The sequence below is a fragment of the Manis javanica genome, chromosome 10 (assembly GCF_040802235.1).
Source record: "Manis javanica isolate MJ-LG chromosome 10, MJ_LKY, whole genome shotgun sequence".
NCBI classification, from domain to species: domain Eukaryota; kingdom Metazoa; phylum Chordata; class Mammalia; order Pholidota; family Manidae; genus Manis; species Manis javanica.
In genome coordinates, this window is record NC_133165.1 from 8,500,284 (window position 1) to 8,522,232 (window position 21,949).

Consider the following 21,949-nt stretch of genomic DNA (forward strand, 5'->3'; position numbering starts at 1 on the left):
AAAATTCTATGAGGTAGTATAATTTCCACTCTACCTTTTCAGATGGAGAAATGGAGGCTAGAAGAGGCTAAATCATTTGCCCAAGTTCACATAATTAGAAATAAGTAAATATGGGATTTGAACCCAAGCAGATTAGCTCCAAATTCAATTGCTTCATCTCAATGCCCCAACTGCCTTCTTGTTATGATAAAACTTCTGAAAAGGTCTATCACTTTATAGGTCCTCAAAAAAGCAAGTTCCCTTCCTTCTAATAAATACCGGGTTGCATCAAATGGAATCCACAGGCTATGAACTTCTCTGGCACATGCACACAGTTGGTACCAGTGAGTGTCTGCGGTGTCTGCTTCAACCTTAGAACCCCCATTTCCAACCAGTCACCAGGCACTCCAGCCTACAATGCAAATGAGGAAATCTTCCTAAGCTGGAAGGTTCCTTCGCCCAGTTTTTCACTTCATGTTTTGGATGCTACAGACCGGGTGAGCAGAGATCCCAGGCTCTGGCCCAGGCAGCTGCCCTGCCTCCGAGCTCTGCCATGAACCACTTCCAGACCATCCTGACTCAGGTCCGGACGCTGCTCTCCAGCCATCAGTCCAGCCAGGTGCAGGCCGTCCTAGACAGCCTACTAGAGCAGGATCTTCTCTCCCGAGAGTACCACTGCGCCCTGCTCCGTGAACCTGATGGTGAGGCTCTGGCCAGGAAGATCTCCTTGACCCTGCTGGAGAAAGGAGACCTGGACTTGGCCCTCTTGAGGTGGGCCTGGAGTGGGCTGCAGGCCCCAGTGGCTGCACGAGACCCCAGTTACAAGGACCATGGGGGTAAGTTGGCTTCCCCTTTGCTCCAGTAGCAACGACTGGCTTCAGGCAGTTCAAGGATTGTCCCCTCTCTGAAAGGGAAGTCAGTGAGACCATTCCCACCCCAGGATGGGAAGGCAGACCTGGATGGGAATGAGGGCCTCTCGGGGAGCTGCCAGGCGTGGCAGATGCCTGGAGAACCCTGTCCTTGATGCTGAGTGAGCTGGCAGCACACAGTGTGCTTCCCACTCTGCTGAAAAGAAGAAGGCATGCAGCCAAATGCCTCTTGATTCATTCTCTGAGCTGCCTTGACATGTCAGGCAGTGTTCTGGGCACTGGGAGCAGGGGGGCACAGATGGACAGATCCACTCCTTCCTGCAAGGGACTCACAGTCTAGTGGGGAAAGCGGATGCAGGCACAATCAGAGTGGTCTCAAAATGGAGAAATAGGGGGGGCCTCGAGAAGAGGGGCCGAAGAGCTGGCCAGCAGAGTATGCCGTGTGTGTGTGCATCTATAGGCTTGTGCGTGTGTTTGTGTGTGCATGTGTGTATGGGCATGGGTGTGCATCCATGCCACGGAGTGAGACAGGAACCAAAAGTCAGACAGGGAGAGACAGAATAGAAAGAGCCAGACAGAGATGGAGAGAAGGAGGGAGAGAGTGAGAAAGAGGAAGACGGTGGGAGAAAAGAGAGACAGAGACAGAGGCTAGGAACTGCATCAGAGGAAGAGAGGAAGAAAATATATTACTTAAAAAAAAAAGTATCAGTGACACTTGATGCATCTTAAGTGGGAAAAACAAGCCTGTCCTACCCCGCTGCTGTACACACCTCGGCTCTTCAAATGTGGTAGGTCTTCCCTCCTGGTTGCAAAGAGGGTCTTATTTTGTTGCAAACAACTTCTTCCCAAAGACACCTTTGCTCTGTGCCCTTCTCTATGCCAATCTGTGCTTTTCCAAGTTTATGACTTGGCATCCTACCTTCTAGTCGTTCTTGGACCCTTTATGGTTTCTGAGTAACTTGAAACTTGAGATACTAATGATTTGCATGTACTGAGTATTTCCTGAACCTGTTCCAGCACCCTCTCGGCTAGTTCACACACCCACCCCGAGCCCTTGGGTGACCTCCATCCTTATTTTACACATAAAGAACCAAACAGACTGCCTGGAGGTGGCACAGCCTGGGTCCCTTGGGGGGAAGTGGTGGAGGCTGGGTTTGAAGGCAGCAGAGGACAAACTTTTATCCATTCCTGGCCTTGGGATGAAAAGCCTTTCAATGGTCTTGTCTTAGCCCCCAGGGTGGTGTAGATAGTTCTCCAACTCCTCTGCCAAGACTCAAGTTTATATGGGGCTGTTTCTCCTCCCATTAAATTCTCACCCAAATGGTGTCTATTGATCTCTGGACACGTCTTTTACAGGACATCTGTCCCACTTGTATGACCCTCCCTGGCATCTTAAAGGGAGTGCAAGCAGCTGGGTGGTACTGATGGGGGTGGCAGAAGGGAGTCACTGCCTTTTTCGCTCCATGCTCCCCTGCGCCAAGGCTGCCCGACACCTCTGCCCCCCCAACTCTCTCTGGTTCCTGTTATTTAACTCCGTTTCCTCCCCGGGGATGTAATATTTTTATTTCTGATCCCACGTGACTCTAGAAAGGGAACTGGCTCAGGGTAGCATGGTCCTCAGGGGGCTTGGAGACAGAAAGTCGAATTTCTTCCAGCCCCACCCCCCCAACCGATCCTTCTAACTGCCCTCCAGGCCAGCTCCCCGCTGGGGCGGCTGGAGCCAGGAGCAGGCCAGGCCTCGAGGAGAAGTGCCATCTGAGCAAAGAGCTGAAGGCTGAGAGGAGGTTGGCTAACAGGGGGTCTTTCCCCCAAAGGGAAACGAAGCTGAGCCAAGGCAGGTGGGCTGCTATGGTGCCGAGGGGAGGGAGCAGCTCTCGGACCCGGAGCAGGAGAGCAGGAGAGAGAATACAGCACTTTGTAAATGTCGTGCACTGAGCTCTGCATCAACAGGGGTTCAGAAAAGGAAATGGTCATGTGAAGAATCTGTAATTCTCTCTCCAACCCTGGAAAGATCATCCTCCTCCGCTGCTCTAAACCCTGCACTGGCTCCCTGTGTCCTTCCAGACAATGGCCTGCCAGGCCCCTTACATTCAGGCTTTTGTCACTGCTCTGCTGTCAGCCCACCTCTGCCTTGCCATCCACTGCAGCCGGGCTGGCACCTCACTGCTCCTGCGACAGGCCTGGCAGGCTTTCCCTCAGGACCTGTGGATGTGGAGTTCCCTCCATCTGGAACACTCCTCTCCAGATACCCCTTTGGCCGACCTCCTTACAGCCTTCAGCCCTTTGCTCAGATGTCACCTCTTCGAGGCCCACCCTGGCCACCCCACTTAGAATTGCAACTCCGCCTCCCCCTTCAGCCTCCTCCTGAGATCGACAAGTTCACCTTGTATAAATTTTACTTTTGCATTATGTTTATTGTTTCCTATCTGACTCTCCTACTGGAAAATAAGCTGCACATGGGCAGGGGTCTATATTTTTACCACAGATGCATCCCAAATGCCTAGCCTGGTGCCTGGCACAGGGTTGGTGTGAGATATGTATTTGTTGAATGTTGATGGATGGAGGGATGGATGGATGGGTGAGCGGGCAGGTGGAGGGGCAATGGGTGGTTGGTGGATGGTTCATGTGCTACCATTATTCTCACTTTATTGATGAGTAAACTGAGGCCCAGGGAGACTAAGTGATTTGCCTCAGGCCGTGCCCTGGGAGGGGGGCTGTCGGATTTCAGAGTCCAGATCTGTTACTGCACTTTCTGCTTGGCTGCCTCTTCTAAACAACCCAAAAGGATACTGTAAATGTACCAAAAACAAGTTGGCCTACTTCAAACCGAAACTGACCTGATGATTCAGAAGGCACCCTCTGATATCGCTGAGCTTCGGTTGCAATGGTGCAGAAAGCCCATTTCTGGGGATGTTTGCCTCTGTGCTTCACAAAGCAGCACAGGTACCTCCAGCCCCTTGCAAGCATGGAGGAGGCCTGAGAGTCGAGGTTGCTGTCTGGCCAGAACTCAGCAGCCTCACTGAGGAATAAGAGCCGACACTTGGGCGTTCTTTGCTTGACAGGGTGACAAGGCTTGAAAGGACCATCAGAGGCCAGAGAAGAGAGAATTGGGGTGGCAGTGATGGAAAGAGAACCAGGCTAGAAGCTGGATAACTACAGGTCTAAGGCCAAACACTGCACTTAAACTAATTTTGTGACTTTGGCCATGAGGCTGGAACCACAATGACCCTCAGTTTCTTCATCTCTAAAATGGAAGTGATGATATAAGCCTCCCAAGGCTATACTAAGGGTTAAACGAGGAGAGTGTAGCTGGGAAACTCTTCAAGGTGGTGCTTGGCAATAAAGAAATAACTTTAGAGAGTTAACAGCAAGAAGAATTGGACGGGGAGAATAAGCCAGGAGTTTCAAGGTGCTGAGAAAACAATCATGTCTGCAGTCTACAGGGACCCCCCATCATATCTAGATACCCACTCCCTGTGAAACACAGTGCTGAGTGTTGGGTGCTGTGTACATCCAAGAAATAAGTCAGTGTGGCCCCAACCCTTGGGTTGGCACATTGGTTAAGCATGTGGGCTATGGCCTCACAGACCTGAGTCCCAGTCACGGCTGCCCGATGCTAAAGGGTATGACTGTGAGCACTTCCTGGGAACCTCTCCAGGCCTCAGTTTCCCCATCTATAAAATGGAGGTGATAATAGTACCCAGAGCGGTGTTCTGAGGATGCGGGACATCACCCCATGCATGCCCAGCCGGAGGAAAGCTGGCTCTGGTGTATCTGCCTGAGAGCGGTGTTTGGGGTGACCTCAGGCCGGAGGAGCACAGAGGGATGACTATGGGCAAGGTCAGCACCCCCGGCCTTGGGTTTGTGGGGGAGTATGGGGCTGAGGGTGCCTTTGGAGCATGCTTTCTCAGAGCTGTGGGCCTCCCGGCTGGGTTTCTCTGTTTTCCTGTTTTCCTTGGCTTTCCTTGGCTGTGCTGTTGCTCTGTGCTCTCATGATGTGCTACTCTTGCCCGTGAGGACTATGTCCTAGCAACCAGGGAACAGAGTTTCCCTCTAGGATGTTGACTGACTTACAGGAAACAGAGGGACCACCCTAGCCGGGAGGGGAAGGAAGGGGAGGGAGAGACCCGGCTGCCCACCCCCCACGTCAGCCGGTCCCTCCTAAGCCGCCAAGCTCTTCCTTCTGCATTTGGACTTTAGGATGACAGACATCAGAAATGGGAGCTTGGAGAGGAGATGGGGCAAGCCCTCCCTCTCTCCCCTTCCTTTCCCAAAACCTGATTCTGCTCCAATCCAGGGGCTGCTGGAGGGCAACGTGCTGGCAGGCACAGCTGTTGGCCCTTTATCTTGGGCAGCTGCCCAGCCAGACGGACCCACTTCACCTTCATGCACAGGAGCCGCAGAAGGAGAAGCACCTGTACCCAGAAGCTGGCACTTCCCCGTGGGTTTTCCCGGGCTGGCCGGTGGCCGGTTCCCTACTTGGCATGGCCCCAGGCTCGGCGCCTAACCCAACCAGGGACAGTTTCTGTTCTCTGCTGTTGTCACCTTGAGCAGCTCACCTGTGTCACTGTCTGTTGGCCTCTGCAGCCACCTGCCTGCCCACCCTGCCCTCAAACTTACCTGGTCTACAGAACCACATACCAATACTTACTTGGCAACTCATCAGCTTATATCTACTTACCAATTTATCAGTCTTTCTATTCATCTAATCACCTACAGACTTATGGAATAACTTATTTACCTGCCTTCCTACCAACTTACCCACTTGGATATTTACCCACCATCAGACCTACATTCTCAGACACCCTCCTACCTGCCTAATTTGGATACATACCATCTTATTCTGTTCACCTCCTTCCTTAACCCCCTCCTTCCTTGTTTATTTAGCACCTGCTAGGGATGATGGTGCTCACAAAAAGCGTAAGAAAAGGCACTTAGAGCTTCAGAAGGGGGTACTCTTGGTCTGTGGGGAACCTGAGCCTGACTTGATTGTTCAAATGCAAACTCCATCCATTCATTCAAACAATTGTGAAGTGGTGAGTCTTTTTTTAAACAAGCAAGTAAAACACCAAGTCCCAGACATTACAGACTTTATGACCTAATAGGAGACAACAGGGACCATCCTTGTTAGGAAGCTCATGAGATTTTGCCATATACATGGCAATAAGCTTTCTACAACTGAATAAAACAGAAGATTGTTGTTAGCTGGGACGCTGATGAAGGAGGGAGCAGAAGAATTCCTATAAAATATGGTCCGATGGGGGAGAGGCTGGGAGCTCGGTCCTGGGACAGGGTGCTGCAGGAGCTGACGTGCACAGGCAGGGTGCAGTAAGGTGTGCTGTGTGGGACTTCAGCAAGCGAGGGCCAGTTCTCAGGAATGCTGATCTTACTCAGAAATCAAGTCCCCCCCCCTGACCTCCTCCCCTGGGGACTGCGCAGGGAACCCCAGCCAGACTGGCAGCGTTAACTATGCTTCTAATCTGCTGGTGGCTAGTGGTCTTTACCATGTTAGATCCTAATCAGAGACAAGAAATTCGGAAGCCCAGCGAGGCTGGCTGCCACGGCACTGAGAGGACCCCTCGGTCAGGAGGGGACTGACTTTATCCAGAGCAACTCCGGGCCCAGGAGAATGGTCGCCACTCTGGGAGAGCTTTGAAAAGGAGCACCAGCAGGAGTGCGGGAGGCTTCAACGGAGAGAAGTCCTGGGGTTGGCTCAACGCCTCCGCCCTGCCCCTGGCCCCATCCACTCAGCCAAGGCTCTGGTCATTCTACCCTGGCACCACCCTGGCCCATCTCCCCATCTCTCTATTTCCACTGCCTCTGTTGGAATTCAGACCCCCCAGCAGCTCCTGGCTGGACGCCACAGCAGCTTCCCTCTGATTTCTATCCCGGAGGCCCTCCTTGTGCCCATCTATAGCCTCTGCCAACAGGCTGGCTCATGTCACCTCCTGGCTCAGAGACCTTCTGTGTTACCACAGGTGTGGTCAGACTAGGGTGTTGTGGAGCATGGGTCTGGAGCGGGTCAGGGAGGTCATGGAGAGACCAGGCAGCAGATGCTGCAGCCATCCAGGTGTGAGGCGATGGCGTCCAGGCAGGATGACTCCCATTCCAAGCCTTGCCCTGCCATGGCCCTCAGAGCCGGCTGCCTCTGAGGACAGGAAAGGACTCCCATAGGCGGCCTCAGGACAGCTGAGCCGCCAGGGGGGCTCTCCCTTGGCACCAGGCCATTGGAGGATGAGGTTTCTTGGGACTTCTAATATGTGTCACATCTGTTTCATTAGCCTAGCAAAGCAAGACTCTGTTTCAAATCAACTATTAGCATTTCTCATTTGTCTGCCTACCCTGGGACTTCTGAAAGAGCCAGTGCTTCAGAATAATCAGATACATGCACACACACAGGTAGACATCATTATCTTCATTTCATACATGCGGAAACTGAGGCCCACTCAAAGGCAACTAGGAGTCCAAGGTCACACACCTATTAGTAATGGCAGGGGCCAGACTCCAGCTCTTCAGACTCCCAGCGTGGGGCTGTTGGGCAAAATGCACGAGGCACTGAACTCACTGTTTCCCAGACTTTATTCATTTCAGTGCCAACGTCATGATTTCTGCACACTGACTATATACTATTATTGACAGGTGTTCCCCCCCCCATCCCAAATCACTCACATGTTCTATTCAACTTGATTTTTCAAGGGAAGTTTAATGTCTGCCATCAATGAAAAAGGTGGCCACACATAGAAGGTAACTATGAAACCAGAAAGCAGAACAAGATCATACGAGTCTAACTAGATGCCATTGCCTACCGAAGGTTTGAGGTTGGGGGCTGCTGTCTGTGAAATGGGCAGGTGATGCACTAGAAGAGGTGGTCAGGAAATCTGAGCCCCACACGGAGACTTTCTCCCAGTTGCCATTAGGAGCATGAGTAGAGATTTGAAAGGATACTTTGTCCCTGTGTGAGTCAATGTTCTTCAGCAATATATCTGCATGTCACCACAAGTCACCTTGCTGTAAGCATACCACATTTTGGGTAATACCTTTTTGTGTGTAATTTGTGTTTCAATCCAAGCTCTTGGAATAAAACCGTGGGTGAACCACCTATGATCTCCAGGGAAATTCAGGGCAATTTGGTGTCGTGGTGAGGTGTTGGAGGGGAGCAGAATCTAGAGAGTCAGCTGGAATCCAGCAGAGGCGCTCAGCTCGCCTTGAGGCATCTGGGGGCCTCCAGTCCCAGCCCCATCCTGCAGAGGATGGCAGATACTGGCATCTGGTACCAGCGTGGCTCTATTGTGATCTCCATCAATTCAGAACATCAGCGTGTCGAAGGTCCCCCCAGCAGACAGCTCACAACCTTCTGTGGTTACCCCACTTGGTCCACAACAAGGAACTGAAATTAACATGGGAGGTATGGGAAGGGTGTAAGGGAGTGTAGGCAAATTAGAGCCCACGTAGATGTAAGAAATCTGACATCTGTGGGGCTACCTCACAGGAGGAGAGTTTTCTACCGGTGCCTTGCTTGCTTCCTTTGCATGCTGTCTTGGCGCTTGGTGGTTTCCTGCCTAGTGCAGGGAGACAGGCTAGAGATGAGGTTGCCTGCTCCTGAGCTGGGCATCCGAAGGCATCCCTGGGCAGGCTGAGCGCACCAGGAGGGTCTGCCAGACTCCAGGAGCTGCTGCCTTGCTGCGTTTCCCACACCATGCGTTGCCTGGCTCCACGCCCTGCGGGGTCCTACCTGCCAGAGCCCCAAGGTAAAAAGGCAGGTGGAGGAGGTTGGCACTGAGAGTACTTCTTAATTTAGGGTGAGATCTCAGCTGGTCCCGCCACTCCAAGTAAATAGAGACACTGCTCTGAATTGGGGGCTGGGGGTGGAGAGAGGGGTCCTTGTGCTGTTCGACCTGTTGGAAGGAGGGAGGTGGTTGGCCATTTCCTTCCACTTGAGGGACATTCGGGTCAGCCCAGGTGCCTGGCATGTGAGAGGGCTTCATCAGCACTGAAGGGTTCTAGAGGGCCACCTTTCAAGGGGTGTGCTGTTAGCCCTCAGCATTGTTAGCCTGGTTCCGTCAACCACAAGCTCCTCTCTCTGCCAGGTAAACACTGAAGGGTACCCTCAAAGGATGGAACAGCTGCCAGACTCCGCCCCATCCCTGGGGAAGCAGGGAAACCCAAACCAGACCCAGCCTCTTGGTGTAGCTCTTGAGCCCCAGCCAGCTAGGAAAACACCTGGAGAGATGCTGTCCAGTTTCTCCCTGGGTGTGTTTTGGCAAGAACTGGGGTACAGGGGACAGCCGGTGAGAGAGCACACAGCACTTCTTCGAAGTCAGCAAGGCAGGTTCGAATCCCAGCTGCTCTGTTGGCTGGGCGCAGTGCGACACTGAACACGTCACCAACCTTCTCTGAGGCAGTTTTCCTGGGCAGTGAAATGGTATAAAAGGGGAACTCTTACAACAGGGTAATGGTGAAGGATTAGAGGGTGTAGCACAGTGCCTGGTACATCCGAGGTCAGCCAAGAAGCCCAATATGATTGGTATCATCCTTGTCGTGTGTTTGAGAGGGATGCGACTCCTTTTCTCATACGCTGCTGAAATGTGTGGCTTCTGCTGAACACACAGATTGGTGACCCTTTTGCCAGCCCTACTGGACGCAGCAGAATCTGTGGGTATATTTTCAGTGTGTGCGTTGGGGGGAGGTCAGAAGTCACTTGACTGACCCACTCCCTCAATTCCACGTGAGGAAGTCCACTCCTGGGAAAGTCTCACAGAGGGAGGGGCAAGGCTCCAGGATCTCTGGAGGAGTAAAGGTGGGAAAAATGCCACCAGGGGGTGTGGTGATGGGATCTTCTGGTTGCCAGGGCTGTTACCAGCCACTGAAGGTCCCCGAGGAATTTTCTCTTCCGAGGACGTCTGTCTTCCCAGGAGTCAATGGCTCAGCAAGCAGGTTTCTGGGTCCATGTGCCATGCAGAGGCGGTTTGCCACTTCACGGTCTGGCTGAGCGTGAGAGAAATCGAGACCACCTAGGGGTAGGGACATGGTGCCCGCAAGCCAGGGCTTGCAGATCCCGTGCCCAAGGGCAGGCTGGCTTCCCCGAAGCGGTACACTGGACCCATGGAGAGCTCAGGAATGTAAGGGTGCAACACAGGCGCTTCTGAGAAAGCACGTGGTGGGGGCAGCAGGGAGAGCATGGGTGCCTGCTTACTCCCCAGCTTGGCCCAATCCCCGCCCTACAGAGAGAAAGTGAAAGAGAAAAAGGGCAGCCGCGGGGTGGAGGTTGGGTGACCAGGCGACTAGCCCGCCTGCGGCTCACTGCAACCCAGGGCGCGGAGGGAGAGGCCACCGGCGGCGCGCAGCAGTCCGGGGAAGCAGTGGTAGGTGACCCAAGTTCCCTCTGCGGCCCCTGAGTTTGAGCTGGGAACGGAGATTTAGAGACTGGCAGCCACTTGCCCCGGGAGCAAGACTGCCAGGAGGGAGGAGGGAACGTGCAGAGGGCGGACTCGGCAAGCACTTGTTTCGATCATCCCTGGAGCCACTCCACGCCAGAAACGCGAGCGGGGAGCCCGGAGCTGCGCTGCCATGCCCAGCGCGCAGGGTGCAGGGCGCAGGGCGAGGGGACGGGGCGGGAAAACCGGGAGCGACAGGGAGCGTCTGCAGAGACTGGGACGCAGAGGGAACGCACCGAGCGGAGACAGGCGCCGGGCCAAATCCTTGGGGACTCGGCACCCTAGAATCCGTGGAGGCGTGCAGGGGCGCGTGGAGAGGCTTTCCCTCCGCAGGGGACCTTGGACCAGGGCCGCCCTTCTCTGAGTCTCAGCTTCCCACGTGGAGCGTATGCCCACTCTGACTCGGGTCCGGATGCTCAGCCCTCCTAGTGGGGTCCCCTGCACAGGGAGGGCTGCTGGGCGCCCAACCTTTAGCGAGCGGACCAGAAAAATCCTCACCTCTCTTTGACCATCTTGGGGAGCGGGGGCTCTCCCGCGCTGTCTGACTTTTGGCATCTCGACCTCACTGTAGGAGGCGGAGACACACCCTCTAAAGAGGGAAACTAAGGGGCCCCGGAAAGGCGGATGGGGGCCCCGGGATGGGGGCCCCGGTCCCCGGAAAAGTTCTCTGAGGTCCCAGAACGCCAGAATTGGAGCCTCCATGCCTGTGACCCCTAAAACCGTTCCACAGCCCTGTCTCCACCCAAGGTGACGGGGAGGGGACAGAAGCCAGGAATCCACATCGCCACCTCCAATCGCAGCCAAGAGTTCTTCCATCTATGCGCATCCCCCTCCCGCCTCACCCCCGCCCCAAGAAAAGAAATACTCTTAGCCAATAAGAAGGCTAAGGAAGTTGGTGCTTCTTGTTCAAGGGCCTGGTGGACCGGAGGGGAAGGGATGGAAACCCCAGCAATCCAGTACCTTCCAAACCCCAGGCTGCTGTAGGCAAGGACCTGGTCTCCAAAATGCCAGGATGTGGAGTGGAATAGTCCTCAGAGACAGGCTTGCCTAGATGGACTTGGGGAGGCTGTTTAGTGTACAGGAGTCCAGGCTCCGCCCCCCTCTCCCCACTGGCTGAGCCTGGGCTGGGGCTCCCAGTCGCAGGTTAAACCATTTATACCTGGTGGTTCCTGCGTCAGAGGTCCGGAGGTCATACATACATTGAGAGGCACTGATGTGGTTCAACACCTGTACCCTCTGTTAGAAAACATCTGGGGACTTCTGAGGAAGGTTTTTGGCAAAGGCCACAGAGCTGCTGTTGGCAGTCAGTATGTGCACCCAGGTCTCTGGAAAACCCAGTGCCTGGACCAGGGGGTGTGAGCCTCCACAAACACAGGTCCCAGGTAGTCAGAAGGAGATTATTGATCCAGCAAAATATGTCTGATGGCAGGGCCCTGCGTTCACATTCTTGAGCCCACAGCACCTGGTACCCCCGAAGAGTAGAGTCAGCAAATTAACCCAAGGACCCCATACCAAGGTCCAGGGTCAGTTCCAGGCAATCAGGGAAATGATCTCTGGGAGAGGGGGAAGCTTCTACACTTGGCTTTTAGACTTACCGTTGGTCACCCTGGACGTCCCCTCTCCGAGGATGGGTAAAACATGAGCACTTTCCCGATGATTGCCTGACAAGCCCTGAAGCACTTTGGAAAAACCACCGAGGAATAGACATGAGCCAGGAGTTAGTATTAGAGATTATAGAGGGATTGCATAGAAAGATCTGAGAGGAAATCACAGGCAGAAAGGAGATTTCCAAACACTTTGACATATGCACAATTGGTGGTCCAAAGACAGTTCTCAAAGAGGCCATGATGGACAGTGGTTCTCATAGGAGAGAAATTGGTGCTTTTCTTATTCATTTTCAATCCTTCTCCATTTTTGTGTGTAGGCATCTTTAAAAACACACTAATACTTTTTAACAAAGTGGTAGGGCAGCTGATATTACTGTAACATTGCTTGATAACATTGCTTCATTTCAATGGCAAGTGATACTATTTTTTTTCCATGTCAGGCAGTGATAGAATGTTGCCTAAGTTCTTTCTGTGCTTAAGGACACAGTTCAGTGGCATTAAGAGCATTCACAATGTTGTGCAGCCAGCACCCCCATCCATCTCCAGAACTCATTCATCATTGCAAACTGAAACTGTCTCTGTTAAACATTCACTCACCTTTCTCTGCACCACCACCCGCTTGCTCCCCAGCTCCTGGAAACCATTCTACTTTCTGTCTTTATGAATTTGACTATTCTAGGTACCTCATATAAGTGGAATTATACAGTATTTGTCCTTTTGTGTGTGGCTTCTTTCACCTAACATAAGTGACATGAGCATAATAAACTTCAAGGTTCATCCACATTGTAGTATGTGTCAGAACTTCATTTCACTTTAGGGCTGAATAACATCATTTTGCATGATTAGACAACACTGTTCATTCATTCATCTGCTGATGAACACTTGAGTTATTTCCCCCTTTTTGTCTATTATGAATAGTGCTGCTATGAACATTCACGTATGAGTTTACGTTTAAATCCCTGCTTTTAATTCTAGAAAGTTTTCTTTAAACATACAAAAAAAAATGTGTGTCTTCATAAAGTTAATTCAAGGAAAATACTAAGGTAAATCATAGAATAGGTGGTGTGCAGATATGACCAGACAGTTATTAAGGAGGCTAGTGAATGCCTGAAGTTTGGGAGACTTTGGACTAACAGACTGACCCAGTAGCTTTTGTAACAAGGTCGACTGTAGGGCTACTAGCTCAAAGGGATGGCTGCTGAGAGACTCTTGGAAGGGAAAATATAAAAACTGAGGAAGTGTCCGATCTGATTCCAGGGTTCTAGGTAGGGAAAAGTGGAATGGGGTCATAAATGGAGGGTCTGGAAGGTTCCCTTAGCAGAAGGAGAACTGTAGACATCCCGGTGTTCAAGAAAAACCAGGCAAACTGAGGGGTCATGGCTTCTCGGCACGTGAGAACTTAGACTGCCTCTGAAGTCAAACTTACCTTCGTTCTCAGTGTCACTACAAAGCATATGATCACATGCAAAGTGTGTGTGTGGGGGGGGTAGGGGCAGGGAATGTTCACTTAAAAATGAGCTTCTGGGACTGTTACTGTGTGTTTCTCACTCTTCCCAGGCAATTTGGTTCATAGCCAAGCCTGCCAACTGCTGGGCTCTGTCATCAGATCTTGGCAGGCAGGGCTGGCTCCTGATTCATCTTGGACTTTCCAGCCCCTGCAGTGGATGCCTGGCACTAGCTTAGGTGCTGGTTTAGGTTAAGTCGGGCATATGGGCTGGAGCTGGGAGCCTGACTTTGCTAACTGCGGCCATGGGATCCTCATTTCCCTCCCCGCACCTGCACCTGGCTTGGGTTTCCTTCCAGGAAAAACTTGCTGGAGTCTTTTTCCAGGTCATTGATTGCAGCTAGGAATGTTGGGAAATGCAGAGGAGGGCCGCTGGAGGTGGGAGAGCCAGGCCAGCGGAAAGGGGCCTGCTCTCCGGACATGCGCCGAAGGCACCCTACCCCTGGGCTGCGCTCTTACAGCTGCTCTTCTCTCTTTTCCTCCGGGGACCACCAGGCCCTTCACTCCCAATAACCATGCCCTTCACAGCAAAGGCTGTCTCATTTGGGTTCCAAGGTTTTCCAAGTTGCAACGGGGCCATGTCCTCAATGGGGATCCAGAGAACACAGGTGGCTTGCCAGAGCTCTTAGAAGTGGCCTCTGTGGTTTTTTTGTTGTTTTGTTTTGTTTTTTGATTCTGCATGATTTCTTTGGGAAATTTACTTGGGGGAAAAGCAGGCAAATTGTCTCAGGTGGGGTTCCAAGGGAAGTAGACTCAGGTGGAGATTTGCACATGGGTGGTTTACTGGGGAGAGGTCACGGTCGGGGGGAGGGGACACCAGGCAGTGGTGGGGAAGAAGGAGGACCGGACCGCGGGAGGACTGGGCTGCCATACAGTCGCAACAGAGGTCTCAGCCAGTGCCACGTGGAGCACTGAAGCTGGGGTGGCTTTCAGAGTTATCCCAAATCGCGACATGGAGGTCAGACCTTTGCATCCCAGGGGCCAGTCTCTGGATGTGGGTTACCCCCTGGAGAAGGGGTGTGTGCTGGCTATCCCCAGAGATGGTGAGCAGTGAGCTGTGAGCCCCTTTCCCCCTCCAGCAGCTGGTGGATCGGCTGGATGACTGAAGGCTGATCTGAGCAGCATGCTAATGTCCCCTTTGCCAGTTAAAATGATCAAATCAGAGTCTCTGGAGGCCAAGGGCTAAACTGTCACCTGGAGTTGTGCTTTTAAGTGGAGTCTGTGCAGCCCCTTTGGGGAGGAGAGGTTGTGGGCTCCCCAAATCCCTTTAATTGAACAGCTCCATCATCACCTGTTCTGAGATTTGGGCTCCTTGTCCAATTTCATTTGAAAGCCGCTGCTCCGGTGTGACATTCTTATTTAACAGATGAAGGCACTGGAGACCAGAGAGGGAAAGGGGTTCCCCCAGGGTCACACAGCCTGTCAGATGCAAAGCAGGACCCAGGTCTCAGGTCTCACGACACCCATGTTGAACCCATCCCACTGGTCTGCTGTATATTCGGTGGTCCCCTTGGCTGTGCCAGTTGGCTTCCTCCACCCTCCCTCCAACTGCTGAGAAGCTCTGTGGACAGGTCCTGGAGACAGTCATGCTTCCCCTTCCGGCTTTCCCGCTCCGAGGCCCCTTTGTCCTGGAACAGGCTGGTGCCAAGATTCTTGAGGGTGCTGGCACTGGGGGTGGTCAGGGGAACAGCAGGCCAAGTCCTGTAGGATCCAGTCGCACCCTTGTGTCTCTGGTTCCCCAGACAGCGTACCTCTGGATCCCCTTTCAGTCTGAGCTGACACCAGAGCCGGGGACATACACCCAGCACCCTGGGTGCTGCAACTCCCACGCTTCCTGCTCCTTCCTTCTGTGGAACTGGCCGGGTTGGGTGCTCAGGGCCAGTCCTTTCCAAGCCCTTCTATAGGAAGAGACCCTCCTGTGCATCTCAATTCCATTGTGTGGCAGGACAGACCTTAACCCTGCCTCTCCCTGCCCCAGTCACCTCTCCTTCCCAAGCCATCATCTTTCCAGCAGGTCAGAGATAGAAGGGACCTTAGAGGCCTCCATGCCAATGGCTACAAATCCAAATGCCTAAGAGGCTGTAATTGTTGAAATGGGGCCAGGTGGAAGCAATAGGGAATAGTGGGAACTTTGGTCACAAGCAGCTGTATACTCCATCTGGAGACATTGTGATGGTAATTAAGGCCCACAGACACACAGGCCCACAGACACACACAGGAACAAAACACCTATGCCTATGAGCCTCACTCAACCATCACTTTTGAGCTCATACTCCAAGCCAATCCCCCTGCAGCACAGATGAGGAGCCTGCGGTCAGAGTCAAGTACCAGAGCCAACCAACAGCAGTATTTCCAGACCTCTCCTGACATGAAGCTTGTCTAGCCTGCTACCCCAACCACAGTACATGCACATACACACAAAGGCATGCATGCACATAGTCTTCCAGTCTCCCAGCCTGGAGAAATGACCAGACGTCCAGCTGCTTCCCAGCCTCATAAGACCCTCAGCATTGCCACATTCCTCAGTTTCTTCTCCTTCTCTTGTGACCTCCTGAAGCTTCTCCAGGAAGTGAAAGTCCTAAGTGAGACCAGCAGTTCCTAAAAGTCCCCTCTGTCTCATTTTCCTGGGACACCCATGCTGGCTGGAAAACAGCAGGCCAGATGGCGGGGCTCCCTCCTCTGCAGATGACTCCTGCCTCCCCTGTCCATCCAAACCCCCGTGCATCTCCTCCCTCGGGCCGTGGGCTCTTGGGCCCAGGCAACCCATCACCGGGCAGCCTGCGGGATGGGCAGAGTGCAGGTTTGTTTTGTTTTGAGCATCTATAGGTGCCAAGCTCTGTGCAAGCCCTGTGAGTGAACCACAGAGATACACCCCACACCGTGAAACTTATGTCATTTTTATTTATTTATTTATTTTTAAAATTTCTTTGAGACTGCAAGAGCCTTTTGACCCTGGGTTCACTGCACACCTCAGCACACTCTGCTCTTTGGTCTGCATGCGGCATCTCTCCTGATCGGCTTCTTCTTCCTCTTTCATCATTCTGGGTACCCATGGAAATGCATTTGCAGTGAAGCCTTGTTTGTATATATTTCTGGAATGTGTGCATTGCTTTTTTATGTGCATGCCTAGAATTGCCACACATTTACAATTGGGGTGTCAGAGCTCATTCTGTTTCTGATTTTTCACTCCGTGCTATGTTTCCAGACTCACCTGCATTGCTCTGTGTACACCTGGCTGTGGTTTCTAATCACTGCACCATCTTCCATGGATTGCTGTGGCTACTTTTTACTGTCCCTCCCCCAGCAGTGGACACCCAGGTGGCCTCCACCTCCCTGTGAACACAGCTCGCCCAGTGGTGAACATGTGCTATTCCTCAAATGGTGTCCTTGTGGAGTTGTGGGACCATTTCTTGGGGAAGTACATATCCAAGGACTGAATTGCTAGACTGTAGGATCTATGCAACCTTAGATATTCTAGGTGGTGCCAGACTGTTCTCCAGGGTGAAAGGGTCCCTTTGTCAACTTCTCAGAGGTAAGAGGAGAATTAATAATAGTAATGGCCATTCCCCCATAGTGTGCTCATCAAGTACATGCTGAATGCTGTTTTAAGCCACCATTCATTAAATATGTACTAAGCACCAGTCACCTTTCCAAGGAATTTATGAGAATTAACATGCTTAATCCTTACGAGCAACCAATGATTTATTCCCATTTTACAGATGAGGAAGCTGAGGCTCCAGTTAAAAAAAAAAAGAACTTGCCCAGGTTGCGCTGAGTTGGAAGGTAGGAGCAGTTCCGGAGACAGGCAGTTTGATTCCAAAGCCCAAATGAGTTGGCGTCTTTCTCTGGTGTTTGACCACACTTGGTGATGCTGCCCCAAGTCCGTCAGTAAATGAGGTTGGTTGAACTTCTTCAGGCCGCACCTTCCTCCATCGCTCGTCTGTGATAGGACCCGGTCCCCATTCCTGGCCTAGATATGATGCAGGTGTTCATCTGAATGGAATCATTTTCACTGGCAGGAATGAGCACTGGACTGGGGGCATTGTGCTGCGGGATCATGCAGGCTCAGCCATGACAGGCCGTAGAGCCTTGTGCAAGGCACGTCTCTTCTCAGGGTCTCATCTTCTCCTCTGTAGGGTCAAGGATGTGGAGCTTGAAGGTCCCTGTGAGAAAATGAAGAGTTTGGGTAACTTGGCCAAAGTCACATAACTTGTTTGTGGGATGAATAGGGTCAGGGCAGGGCTGTGTTACCAGATCTCGCTGCCTGGGAAGGAGGCAGATTGCTACAAAGTCGGCTGTGAGTAAATACCATTGATGAACAGGGTGCAGGCAAGACTCTGGGCAGGGAGGTCTTCTCTTCCCTCCCTGGAGATAATAGGGGATTGGGGGGCTGGCTCAGACCAACATGCCAGAAGAGGTGAAGCCCTTCACCCCCCACCCCCACCCAGACTTGGCCCCATTCCAAGAAAAGGGTGGTGGCCCATCTTTCAGTTCTGCTTCCTCCAGTCATGGCTGGCTGGGCCTTTGATGCAAGCCTGTGTTTGGGCTCCTATGGCCCCCACCCAGCCCTTTATAAATAGGCAGCCTCCACCAGGCCCCTGCATTGGACTGGAAAGTTCATTCTCTGTGGTATCTGGGGTCTGAGCTGAGACCCTTTGTAGGCAGTGAGAGTTGATGAAGGAAAAGACAAAAGAAAAACAGCAGCTGGAAAGTAGTAGTGAGTTGGGTGTATTTTCTCATGTGCTTAACTTCTGCTGTCCGTCCCCACTTCAACCTCATTTTCTTCTGGCCTAGACTTTCTCCACCACTTCCAAGGAGCTTCTCTGATTCCTTCCTTCTAAACTACTGCATCCCATGTATAGTGGGTTGACTGATGTCCCCCAAAAAGATATGTCCATACAAATGTCTGGAGCCTGCAAATGAGACCTTATTTGAAAAAAGGTTTTGCTGATGTTATTAAGTTAAGCATCTTGAAATAAGATCATCCTGTGTTATAGAGGTGGGTCCTAAATCCAGTGACGAGTGTCCTTTTAAAAGAAAGGCAGAAGATTTGAGACACAAAGAGGTGGTGAAGTGACCACCGAGGCAAAGATGACAGTGATTTGGCTGCAAGGTCGCAAGTCAAAGAACGCTGCAGTTCTCAGGTGCTGGAAGAGGTGAGGAAAGGCCCTCCCTAGAGCACCCACAAGGACAGTGGCACTGCCAACATCTTGATTTGAGGCCTGCTTCCAAAAGTATGAGAGAATAAGGCTCTGTTGTTTTAAGCTACTCAATTTGGGGTTCTTTGTTACAGAAGCCCTAGGAAATGAGCATATGATGGAATCGTAGGCTATCTAATAGAGTGAAGTAGGGGCATTGGGGCCACAGATGAGAACGCTTCAAAGTTGCTCCAGCTAGCAACAGCTGCGCATACCAGGGGGCTGCTCAGACTCTCTGAGTGTCAAGTTCCTCATGTGCAACGTGGAGACAGTAATGCCTACCTTCCAGGGCCGGGGCTTATCAGCTTTATTGGGATATGATTCACATGTCAAATGACTCACCCACTTAAAATTTTCAATTCAGTGGTCCTTTTAGTATATTCACACAGTTGTGCAACCGTCCCTACAGTCAACTTGAGAACATTTTCATTCCCCCCTCAAAAACCCCCATACCCATTAGCAGTTGCTCCCCATAGTCCCCTACAAATTTTGCCCGACCCTAGCCAACCACTAATCGACTTTCTTTCTAAAGATTTGCCTATTCTGCATATTTCATATAAATGAAATCATACAGTATGTGGCCATTGTGTCTGGCTTCTTTCACTCAGCATAATGTTTTCAAGTTTCATCCACTTGTAGTATGTTGGTACTTTATTCCCTTTTATGGCTGAATGATATTCCATCGTGTGGACTTACCACATTTTGTTTATCCACTCCTCCATTGATGGATATTTGAGTTGTTTTCATATTTTGGCTGCTATGAATTATGCACCTATGAACAATCATTTACAAGTTTTTGTGTGGACATGTCCCAGGGTTGTTTGAAAGATTAAGTGAAATAGTATCGAAGGAATCTGATATGCCCTTCAATAAATGATAATGAAGGTTCTTAGAATCTTCCCCAACTCCTTCAATTTACAGATCAGGAAACTGAGGTATGGAGAGGAGCAGACTTGCTTGAGGTCACCCAGGGCAGTAGAGCATAATACTTAAATGCATATCCTTGAGTCAGACTGCCCAGAACCAAATCCCTCTTCCACTTGGACCTGAATTACCTTATGCAAGTCACTTCACCTCTCTGAGCCTCAGTTTAATCATGTGTAAACTGAGGGTAGTAACCATATCTAGTTCAAATGGCTGTTGACGTGAGGATCAGATGTGCTGACCCATGTGTCTTCCACACAGTAGGTGCTCTTTAAATATCAGCTCTTATCATTCATGGTGGCGCCAGATATGGAACTCAGGTCTCCTGGCTCCCAGGTGTGAGATGTCTTGAGTCTACACTTCCCCAGTTTCCTCTCCTGAATCATGGGCATCTTTCCACTGTGACTACAAGTTCCTTGAAGGAAGGAAATATGGTTTCCTCTCCCCATTTCCCTGAGCATTTAAGAGGCATTAAATGAACATCTTTGCTCACTTTCTTGGGCTCCCCGCCAACCCTGGCCTTCACTGACTGACCCAGCTGGGAACTGCGGTGGGTGTTAATCTCCTGCATCCTTCTAACATTCCATGAGATGACTGAATGCACCTTCCCTTCAGGCAGTGGGCAGTGTACCACCATGGAGTTGGGGCCTCTGGAAGGTGGGTACCTGGACCTTCTCAACAGCACTGCTGACCCCTTGAAGCTCTACCACCTCTATGACAAGATGGACCTGGTTGGTGAAGAAGAGATCGAGCTCTGCTCAGGTGGGCTCCCCTCCCTCTGACCCTTCTCCAGTCCCTCCCCACCTCTCAGCCCGCGGTGGAGAAAACTTGCAACCAGGGGAAGTGCTGGCCACCGAGCCCCAGTCAGAACCACGGACAGCTCCAACGGTTGCATGATGCTCCCTCCCTTCAGGGACATCTTGCAGCCCTGCCCCGCCTCTCCCTCCTTCCCCAGCAGCCCTCTTTCCAGATCTTTCCTGCTTCATCCAATGGGGCTTTTCCCCCCAGAACCCGACATGGACACCATCAACTGTGAACAGTTCAGCAGGCTGTTGTGTGACATGGACTGTGATGAAGAGACCAGAGAGGCTTATGCCAATATCGGTGAGGAAACAGGCTGAGCCCAGAGGAAGGGCCATTGAGGGGAAAGGTTCCTTTTCCTCTGTTGTTAATTGTTCTTTCCCCTCTTTTGTTAATCTCACCCATTCACCATGAGCCACAACAGGCCCTTCCCTCAGAAATCAGGGCAAGGGGGGTGTGGTACAAGGGCCAATAGAGCAGAGTCTCCAGGGAAGAAGGGAGACAGGGCTGAGTGAGGGAAATTGTCCCCTTCACTAGTCACCACTAAGCAAACAAATCTCCTTTTTATGTCCTCTGCCTCCATCTCTGTACCTTCTTCTATATCTTGCTTTTCTTTCTCTCCTTCCCACAAAGCTCATACCACACACCCTTCCCTTTCTTTCTCCCCAGCTCCTATGCCAAACTATCCTAGTATTTGCAACGTCTGCCATTTGGGGGGTACTTGTGGCATCCTGATCACTGTATGCGTGAATCCTTACAGCATGAGGACACTGAGGTTTAAAGAGGTGAAGCAGCCTACCCAAGGCTACGTTAGAGATGGTAGCGGCAGGTTTGAAATTCTAATCAATGTCTTTCTCATTTCAAAGTCCTTTTTAACGAAAAGGGAAATACCTGGGAAGGGTAGGTTTGTTAAGGTTTAAGCCAAGAGGCTGGTTTGCAGCTTTAAAAAGAGCTACAGCTTTCAGGTAAGGGCAGAACTCTTTAGGGAGAGGTATCGTTGTTGTTTTTTGTTGTTGTTGGGGGTGTGGAGTGTGGTAAAGGTACCCTCCTCACCAGGGTCACCTTGTATCTCATACAGAGGCTTTGATGAACTAGAAAAAAAAATGCCCCTTTTTCTGGGGGATGCAGTCCCCAGCAGGAAGTAACAGCTTGGCTATCTAAGTGCCTCCCCACCCCATCTGCCCTTCTAGCTGGGTTCCCTTGTACAGTGAACAACCTGCACAGCTGTTCTTAGCATTGAATGGTTTCCCTGGCAACCCAAGAACCACATCACTCAGGAGGTCTGTGCTTGGCCATAATGTGCAGGTCTTTCCCCAGGGCACAGTTAATCCAGAATCACACAAAGGCAGAAAATGGAGAGGAGTAACTGTGTGTGTCTCAAAAATTGCAGAACCGAGAGCTTGCCTGCTTCCTTCCCTTCCTGGGAATTTACTTGGGGGGAAGCAGAAGTGTTTGGTGAGCATTCACATTTCCTCACAACCAGAGGCAGTCATGAAGGATTTGGGCATCACTGAGGATTTAGGGGCTTTTTTGCTTCAGGGCATCTGCACAGGAAGTGGGAGCTGCCGAAGCTGGTGGAGAGGCAGCTTCCCTCAAGCCTGTGGGTTTTCTGTCTGCTTCTAGGAGGCCCTGC

The 21,949-nt window shown here is 51.6% G+C and overlaps 1 protein-coding gene across 4 annotated transcripts in view; it reads left to right on the plus strand.

Moving 5' to 3' along the window:
- Positions 1–258: 258 nt before the first annotated feature.
- The window catches only part of CIITA (class II major histocompatibility complex transactivator), a 43,929-nt gene continuing 22,238 nt past the window's right edge, over positions 259–21,949 (plus strand). The window contains exons 1-3 of one of the 4 annotated variants that reach the window (XM_073214751.1): positions 259–815; positions 20,131–20,277; positions 20,524–20,619. In XM_073214751.1, the coding sequence (XP_073070852.1) occupies positions 533–815; positions 20,131–20,277; positions 20,524–20,619 (526 nt within the window). In that variant the 5' untranslated portion in view covers positions 259–532. Of the gene's footprint in view, positions 816–7,439; positions 8,597–8,674; positions 10,211–20,130; positions 20,278–20,523; positions 20,620–21,949 lie in introns of those variants that run through there. The other 3 variants (XM_073214750.1, XM_073214752.1, XM_073214753.1) reach the window with 3 other exon arrangements.